General features: G+C 62.6%; 1 protein-coding gene across 1 annotated transcript in view; it reads right to left on the bottom strand.

Moving 5' to 3' along the window:
- RBBP8NL (RBBP8 N-terminal like) overlaps window positions 1–8,836 on the bottom strand; it is an 18,119-nt gene that overhangs the window by 2,576 nt on the left and 6,707 nt on the right. The window contains exons 2-12 of the mRNA XM_032257101.1: window positions 6,649–6,791; window positions 5,461–5,503; window positions 4,470–4,565; window positions 4,047–4,159; window positions 3,453–3,525; window positions 3,102–3,259; window positions 2,892–2,974; window positions 2,357–2,523; window positions 1,077–1,806; window positions 673–799; window positions 108–178 (exon numbers count right to left, since the gene is read on the bottom strand). Of these exons, the coding sequence (XP_032112992.1) occupies window positions 108–178; window positions 673–799; window positions 1,077–1,806; window positions 2,357–2,523; window positions 2,892–2,974; window positions 3,102–3,259; window positions 3,453–3,525; window positions 4,047–4,159; window positions 4,470–4,565; window positions 5,461–5,503; window positions 6,649–6,709 (1,722 nt within the window). The 5' untranslated portion in view covers window positions 6,710–6,791. The remainder of the gene's footprint in view (window positions 1–107; window positions 179–672; window positions 800–1,076; window positions 1,807–2,356; window positions 2,524–2,891; window positions 2,975–3,101; window positions 3,260–3,452; window positions 3,526–4,046; window positions 4,160–4,469; window positions 4,566–5,460; window positions 5,504–6,648; window positions 6,792–8,836) is intronic.

The following is an 8,836-nucleotide window of genomic DNA, read 5'->3' as shown; positions in this document are numbered from 1 at the left end:
GGAGGAGCGCCTCCCAGTCCTGCCGAGGGTGTGGCCGGGGGAGAAGGAGGTGTGGTCAGGGGGAGGAGCGCCTCCCAGTCCTGCGGAGTGTGTGGCCCCGGACCCACCTCGCTGCCGGTTGTGTCCGCCTCATCTAGTTCGTTGGACTCTGGCCTCGGCACTTCAAACTTGCTGGGTCCTGAAGGATGCAGGGTGTGGGTCAGGCCAGGCTGGGGTCCCCCGGGAGTCTCCTGAGCCTGCCAGACTAGGATGGGTGGAGCCAACTCTGCATATGGGGAAACTGAGGCACAGAGGGCCAAGTGACCTGCCCTAGGGCGCCCGATGACTGGTGGCAGACTGGGGTTTGGGCCCAGGCCCAGAGTGTCCGTCAGCTGGGGTGCCTGCCCCCAGCTTGGATACCGCCTGAGGGGCTCACCGCCTGCCTGCCAGCCCTCATTGCTAGGGTGCTTTTCCCCTCACTGAGTGTGGTTCCAGAAGCTTCTGCGGGGCCCTCAGCTTCCTCCTGTGTCTGCGGGTGGAAGAGCCAAGCCCAGGAGCCTGGGGTTGTCTGTCGGGTCCACAGGGCAGAGCTGGGCCTGGAGATACCCCTCCCGGTGGGCGCTGACCACCACCCGCACTCCCCTCGGGGAAAACACTTCCCAGCTGGACTCTGACCCTAGGTGCTCACTGTACCTGAGTGGCCGTCCGGGTCAGGTGGCTGTGGGTGCGGAGGCGGCTGAGGCCTCCCTGTGTCTTCATCCCCTGTCCTGCCTGGAGAGGATAGGCCGAGCTGGGGCCCTGGAAGTGGGCATGAGGGGTCCTGGGGGGAGGCAAGTAGGTGGCTTGAGTTTATTTGGGAGACTTCCCTGCCCCCAACTCAGCCCTGGACAGCCTATGGGACCCCACCTGGGGCTACAGCTGGGCGGGGCCAGCCTTTCCCTTTCTAGTGTGGATGAGGCAGCCTCGCTTTATCCCTGGGAACCATCTTGGTCGGCAGATGGCAGAGAGCAGCCCAAGGTCTGGCTAGAGGGTGGCCAGGGGTGGGGGCGGGGTGTGGAGGCCGAGGACAGGGTCTGAGCCGGGGCTGGGCTCCTTACCATGGGAGTGCTGGCCTCGTCCTGCTCTGGTGCTCTGGTCCCCTTGGTGCCATTGCTGAGTGGCTGAGGGCTGCGAGTCAGGGGTCTGGACTGGGTGGGTGGCTCGGGGCTGGAAGTGTGGGCAGTGGCAGGGCTGAGTGACCCAGTTTGGCCGGCTGGCTTGGTGGCATCCCGGCCCCGGCCCCGATCCGAGAGGTCCAGGGGCTTGTCTGGGGCACAGTCCTGTGTGGCTATAGCCTCTGTCCTCTGGGTGTGGCCCGGGCTGGCGGGCTGAGTGTGTCGCCCTCCAGGCAGGACTGCTGTGGCTGGAGTGGCCCTGGCCCCCTTGCTCCCAGGGCCCTCTGAGTCCAAGCCCACCGGTGGGGAGGGTGGTGTCTCCCTGCATGTGGGCTGGTCCTTTGGCCTGGCACTGCCTGCCCCGGCCCAAGCCCGCAGCTGCTGCTGAGCTAGGAGCAGGTGCAGTGCGCCCTCCAGGTGAAGGTCTCGCATGCCCGCCAGGGCACTGGGCAGCCCCAGCAGGTCTGTGGGCTCCTCCCAGGCCTCTGCTTCTCTGGCCTTCCGGTCCTGGAGCCGGGGGTCTTGGGAGGCTGCAGCAGGGGCCAGGGGGCTGCTGCGGGGGCTCCCAAGGTGCAGAGACAGGGGGCGGTTGAGGAGGCAGAGCCGGTCCACCTTCGGGGAGCACTTGAGGGCCTCGGGGGTCATGGCGGAGGGCCGGGAGGCCCGCAGGAAGCTGTGAGGGAGGAGAAGCTGTGATCATGGCTGCGGTGAGCCGTGGCCGTCCGAGTGAGCCCTGAGGGGGAGAGACGACAGGCAGCCCACTCCACAGGCGAGGAAACTGAGGCCTGCAGGGGTGGAGCAAGCTGCAGGGTCCCATGGCCGGTAGTGGAGGAAGGGGAGCCTCAGCCCTGCTCCGGAGGCCATGCTGTGCAGAGGTGACCTGTGGTCTGGGCTCTAAGGCGGGGCCAGGTGCCGAGGCCTCCATGTCTTCTTGGCAGGGACATCAGACCCCTGCTCCTCACCTGGAGGGTCCTGGCCACCTGCCCAGCCTCCACACTCCACTTGTTCTCCAACAATGTCCCCATCCCCTGCCCCCACACCCAGGCCTGGCCACTCCGGAGGTGTCCACATGGGAACTTTGCTCCAGGCTGGATGCCCAGAAAAAGCCAAGCCAGAGAAGGTCGGGTGCTCTGAGGGTTAATTGGAGGGACTGCCCTGGGACCAGAGGCTGAGAGGAGAGCTGGTCTGAGGCCGCTCTGGGTGGGGGTGGGGCAGGCAGGCACCTGTCCAGAGGGAGGCTGCGCTCGTACGCTGGGCTGGGTGGGCTGCTTCTGGTGAGTGCTGGTGGCGGTGTCCCATTGGCAGGGCCACGGTTGGCAGGGCAGGCCTGGGACCCAGGGCGCACCACAGCGATGGTCCCGTGCAACTGGTTGGAGATGCGCTGGGGGCTCTGTGAGGATGGGCAGGTCAGCCTGCGCGGGGCCGGCATAGCCTCTGCTGGGCAGGTCAGCCTGAGCAGTGGCGGCGTGGCCTCTGCTGGGCGGGTCAGCCTGGGTGGGGGCGACATGGCCTCTGCCGTGGCCTCTGCCGCCTGCCCTGGGCTGCTCCCAGTCTGCCCCTGCTCACTGCTAGACTCACCCTCTCAGAACTGCACCCCTACCCACACCAGATGGAGCACGGTGGCTCCTGCCCAGGATGAAGGAGGGGCACATCGGGGTGAGGCGCATGAGAGGCTAGCATGCTGCGGGTGCAGCCTCCTCTAGCCTCCTGCCTGTGCTGGCCTGCTGTGCTTGGTGGGCTCCAGGTTCCTGCCCTTACCATGTCTGGGGCTCGCGGCTCAGGCAGGGTGGCACCTGGGGAGATTCTGGCCACTGGAGATGCCCTGTGCCCCGCTGGCTTTTCTGTGGGAGGAGAGGCCGGGGTCGAGAGCTTGGGAGGTGCTCGGAGGGACAGAGGTCCAGCCCCAGGCAGAGGGTCCCTGGTCCTGCAGTGCCCCAGTCCCTCAGCCCCAGCCAGTTCCCGCAGCACCTTCTCCCCGTGGACCCATGCCCTGGTGGTCTTCCTCAGCCTCCTCGTGGCCTCCCGGTGGCTTCTCTGTGATGGCCTTCCAGCCACCAGGGGAGGGGAGCAGCAGGGGTGAGGGGGGATCTGAGGTGCTCTCCTTGGCCGGGGGCTTGGGTCTATCTCTGGAGGTAAAGACAATGAGGGTGAGGGAGAGCAACATCCCGATGATCAGAAAAGCCGGGCCCACTCCTGGGTGACCTCAGGGGACGCAGCTCCCCTGACGCTGCCTGAAAGCACTCCATGGCAGTTCCCTAGGGACGTGCTGGGGAGTGCCGGGAGTTGGGTGTCTGAGCCCCGGTGCCCTTTCCCACTCACCCCAGCCCCCGAAGCCGCTTCACCTCCTCCTTCAAGGTCTTGTTCTCTTCCTTCAGCGCGTTCATCTCGTTGGCTGCAAAAGGCACTGATTGGCAAAGCAGCCGGGGTGGGAGGGACACGGGCAGGGGCAGGGGCATCACAGCACCAGGAAGCCCCTCAGCAGTGGCCCCAGCACGTGGCCTGGAGCCTGGCAGGCAGCAGGTACGCCGTGGATGCCAGCTGTGTGAGTGGCTGGTTGGATGCCATTGAATGGGCAGCACCGGCCTTGAGGGGAGGGGGCTTGCCCTTGGTCATCAGGAGGGCCACTGGGGCCTCAGGACTGCAGGACCTTCCTCGTCACAGGGAGGACATCATGCCCTGTGAGGGCAGGGATGCCACCAGCCCCAGCGAGGGAGGCTGTGTTGAGGGAGGGCCATGCCAGAGTCAGCTGGGGGCTTTGTATGTTTGTCTGTAAATTGGGTTGTGAGGTCTGCCCAGTGGTGTGGGGCCGATGGCCCTGCCTCCTTTCCCCACTCCCCTACACGGGCTGAACAGGCCCTGGGGTCGCCTGGCCCCGAGGGAGAGGACCCTGGTGGCCGGGCGGGCGGGGCTCACTGAGGATGAAGATTCGCTGCAGGCTGTGCAGGTGGGCGCTCTCAAACTCCTGCTGCCGCTTCCTGGCCAGCTCTTGGGTGACCATGCAGCGGTCGCACAGGCCGGCCCGCAGCCTGCAGGGTGGGGAGGCGGGGAGTCAGGGATGGCACAGAGACCGAAGAGGGCCTGGGACAGTCACTGCCTCACTGCCAGGGCTGCACCTGCCCTTCCCAACCTTTTCTGTGGAGCCCCAGGCCTCTTCCCACACCAGGTCCCATGTTCCACTGAGTATGGGGAGAAATCTTAAAAATGCAATTGACTTAAGGCTCTGAGAAGTCCTGCAATGGAGAAGCCCTCCTGGTTCAGTGTATCCTGGAGTTTCCCGAACATTCTTTGAGGAGCCCCCTGTCCTGGCCATGCTGTGAGGCGCCCTCCCAGGCCCACCTGTTCTCCAGCACCCGCAGGTTCTCCTTCAGCGTCTTCTGCTGCTCCCGGAGCTGGTGGTTCTTGGCAAAGAGCTCCTCGATCCTCTGGGCATCCCTGTGGCGGGAAAGAGCCGGGGGTGGGGGGATCTCACTCTGCCCAGGAAGCCACACACCATCCCCACCGTCCAGCCTGGGGCCAGCACCCTCTGGCACTTGCAGCCTTTGTCTGGGTCTGGACCCTGTGGGGACTTGCGCTTGAAGCAGGCCCCCTCCCCAGTCATCTGCCTGCCCCTCTGTGATGAAGGTCTTTTTTTTTGAGACAGAGTCTTGCTTCATTGCCAGGCGCCAGGCTGGAGTGCAGTGGCACGACCTCGGCTCACTGCAGCCTCCGCCTCCTGGGTTCAAACAATTCTCCTGCCTCAGCATCCCGAGTAGCTGGGACTACAGGCGCACACCACCACACCCAGCTAATTTTTGTATTTTTAGTAGAGGCGGGGGTTTCACCATGTTGGCCAGATGGTCTCGATCTCTTGACCTTGTGATGTGCCCACCTGGCCTCCCAAAGTGCTGTGATTACAGGCGTGAGCCACCGCGCCCGGCCTGTGACGTCTCTCTTGTCCATGAACCACTTTAGCACCATGGTGCAGGCAGAGCCACAGCTGGGTCTATGAGCTTGGAACACGGGAGCCCGGAACACGGGAGCCCGCCCACCCGCCAGTGTATGGCCAGACATGACCTCAGCTCATCACCAATGTACTGTTGATATTCTGATCATGACCCTGGGGTGGGAGAGGCCCGAGTAGGAGGCTTGCCCCACCCTTGGGAGGCCGATGCACCTGGGTTCAAGTCCTGGCTTCCCTGCCTGCTTGCCATGTGACCTTAGAGAAGTGACTCCCTCAGTTTCCCCTCTGCACCATAGGATGGTGGCAGTGCTGGCACAACCACGCTTCAGGGGGATGAAATAGCCAGTGTGGCCCCCTCAGGGAGGGCCTCTGCTTGGCCTGACTCACCGGCACCTCTCTGAGTTCAGTTCTAGAAGCTTGTTCTGCAGGCCTGGGGGAGCAAGCAGAGTGGCAGGGGGTCAGGCCCAGCCGCTGCCACCCCTGAAGCCTCCCACCATGGGGTCTGGGCAGAGCCGCAATGTGGCAGTCCCGTCCCCTGTACCCTGGGGGAGCCCTGCCTGACTCCCCAAGGCTGCCCTGCCAGGTGGGCCCGTCTGTGCCCAGGCCTGAGGCTGCCTGAGGCTCCGTGGTCTTGGTCCAGCGTCTGTCACTTCCCCTGGGGTCTCTGGCTCTGGCATCTATCTGGGGGTGGGCAGGGACCCCGGTGCCATGAGTGGCCAGCCACTTGTGAAAGGCAGAGGGACTGAGAGGGACCACTGTGTGCGTGCGTGCGTGCGTGCGTGCGTGCGTGCGTGTGTGTGACGGTGTTGAAATAGATGAGCTTTTGGGGCAGACCTCACCAGACCCCATCCTTGGGGATCCAGCCGGGCCAGGCTAGCCTGGGACTGGGGCAGGCGTGGGGGAGGCTTGGCCCAGCAGCCCCACCTCTCTCGGTTGCCTAGGAAGCAGCCAGGTCCCTGGACCTCCAGGTGGGCGCGGGTGCTCAGTGGAAACACCAGGGGGAGGTGCTGTCCCTGGGACTGGACTGGGGGGCTGGGGGGTTGCAGGCCTATCTTGGTGGGGGAGGTGGACAGGGATGGGGCCCGGGGTGTGTCCTAGAGGGAAGGGAAGAGTTGCAGCTCAGTGCCTTGACGTGCTCCGGCCGGGTCCTGAGAGCCACAAGCTCCTGTTTCTGGAAGCGGCGGTGTCTGCCCTGGTGAGCTCAGCAGGCGGCCAGGGTGGACATTTCTGCCACACTGGAGGCCGGCCCAGGGAGAATACAGCATGTGCAGTGTGGGGCCTGCGGGTGGCAGGTGGCTGTGAGGTGTTGGTGGCAACCCTTGAGAGTGCCCCTGCCCTCGGGGCCAAACTCTGGGAGCGGTGCGAGGACATTCGGCATGAGAGCAGCACTTGTGGGGCCCAGGCGGGGCGTCTGGCCACTTCGTAGCTCTGGGCCTTGGGTCAGGACTTCCCCGTCTGGGCCAAACAGATGGGGCCCATCCCCTGGCTTGTTGGGAATTGGAGGTGATTCGTGAGTGTCCGGCCCTTAGGTGGGGCTGTGGAGACCCCCCGCCCGGCACCTGCCCTGTCCCTCACCCAGGACTTCCCTCTCGTGGATGTCCTTCAGGCTGTTCAGCGACTCCATGAAGCTCTCCATGGCTCTCTGTGGCCCTGACCCGGGCCGCTCTGCACTGGGGGTGTGAGACGTCTGCAGCCTCTATTGTCCCTCTGCGCCCATCCTGAAGAGGAGGAAGGGGGGACAGCGATCCGCTCAGGAAGGGCCCAGGAGAGGATTGGGGTTCCCTGTGTCTGTGTGGAGCAGGACCCCACCATACTGGAGGGGCTGTCCCCGGGAGGTGGGCTGGAGGCCCCTGAACCCCAGGGGCAGCTGCAGAGATAGTACATTGTGCGGCTTCCTCCCCTGCTGTGGACGAGGGCAGAGGGCAAGGTGCTGGCTGCCATGTGGGAGGGGCTGCAGGGGCCAGGGGGCATCTGGGGTGAGTGCCGGCTTCTCTGAGCCACCCAGTCCTCCCCAGGTACCCGGCCCATCAGTGCCTGAACTGTTCCCACATGAGCCCTGTCCCGTGGCACCTCAGTGGAGGGACAGGGAAGCCTGATGAGAACCGTATGGTGCTGGTAGCACCTCACCAGCAAGAGCCCACAGACCCGGCCTTGCCACCATCTACGTCCCTGCCCCAACACCACCGTCACAGCACCTCCCTCCCTCTCACCTGGAACCTTGGACTCAGTCATCTCCTGGGATCTCTGCCCCCTTCCTGTGCCATGGAGGTTTTGATCCTGTCACACGTGCACAGACACAAGCACAGAGATAGCATGCACACACAACACACATGCACACACATGCAAAAGACACACACAGAGCATGTACAACACAACACACATGCACAAAGACATGTACACATAAAGCATGTAAGCACACAACACACATGCACAAAGACAGACATGCACAGAGTGTGTATACACACAACACACATGCACACACAGATAGCATGTACACACAACACACACGCACACACATGCAAAAGACACACACAGAGCATGTACAACACAACACACATGCACAAAGATAGACGTACACATAAAGCGTATATACACACAACACACAGGTAGCATGTACATACACCACACATGCACATGCATGCAAAAGACATACAGAGCATATACAACACAATACACATGCACAAAGACAGACATGTACACACAAAGCATGTACACACACAATACACATGCACAGACAGACATGCACATACAGAACGTGTACACACACAACACATGCACACACAGATAGCATGTACACACAACACACATGCACACACATGCAAAAGACACACACAGAGCATGTACAACACAACACACATGCACAAAGACAGACATGTACATACAAAGTGTGTATACAACACACATGCACAAAGACAGACATGCACATACAGAGCGTGTACACACACAACACACATGCATACACAGATAGCATGTACATACAACACACATGCATATGCATGCAAAAGACACATAGGGCATGTACAACACAACACACATGCACAAAGACAGACATGCACACACACAACACACATGCACACACCTAGAGACACACAACATACATGTACACACACACAGGCATGCCCACACACAGCACGAACGCAGGCAGAAACACATAGATGTGGGCACACGCAGACACAAATATGTGCAGACACAGAGACACACACAGCCACACACAGGCAGACGCAGCACGTGGGAACACAGCCACAGTGGCGCCCTCTGCCCAAGGAAGCAGCTCCCATGTGCGGGGGCTGGAGGGGGCCAGGAAGGGGCAGGAGCCGCTCTGAAGGGGGCCACTGGTCGCCAGCTCCCTCCCTCCCTCCTGCCTCCGCTACCCACAGATCCCAGGAGGTCCTTTAGGCAGTGGATATCTTGTGGCCTCACAGACTGAGGCCAGAATGAAGGGGCCGAGGGTCCTTTGCAGGCTCGACCTGCGAACCTGGGGCTGGAGCCTTCATCCTCAGACCCTCCCATGCCTTTCCAAATTCCCAGTGGCCTGCAGAGCCCCAGGCAGGGCTGGGTGGAATGAGCTTGTGGGGGTTGCGTGCCTGTCCTCCCCTGACCTAGCCCTCCTCCCACAGATTGGCCTTCAGGCCTGGGAGGTTGGGATACTGCTCAAGTGGCCGGGCCTCTGCAAGCCAGCGTTTGTGACATTCAAAGCACCACGGTTCAGACTTCTTCACCCAGTGGCTTCCGAGTCACTTGGTCGGGAGGGGCAGTGTGCTGT

The sequence above is a fragment of the Sapajus apella genome, unplaced genomic scaffold, assembly GCF_009761245.1.
Source record: "Sapajus apella isolate SASKATOON/1434 unplaced genomic scaffold, GSC_monkey_1.0 scaffold96, whole genome shotgun sequence".
Taxonomy (NCBI): Eukaryota; Metazoa; Chordata; class Mammalia; order Primates; family Cebidae; genus Sapajus; species Sapajus apella.
The sequence above is the reverse complement of the archived record's forward strand: the minus strand, read 5'-3'. Positions and strand labels throughout refer to the sequence as shown.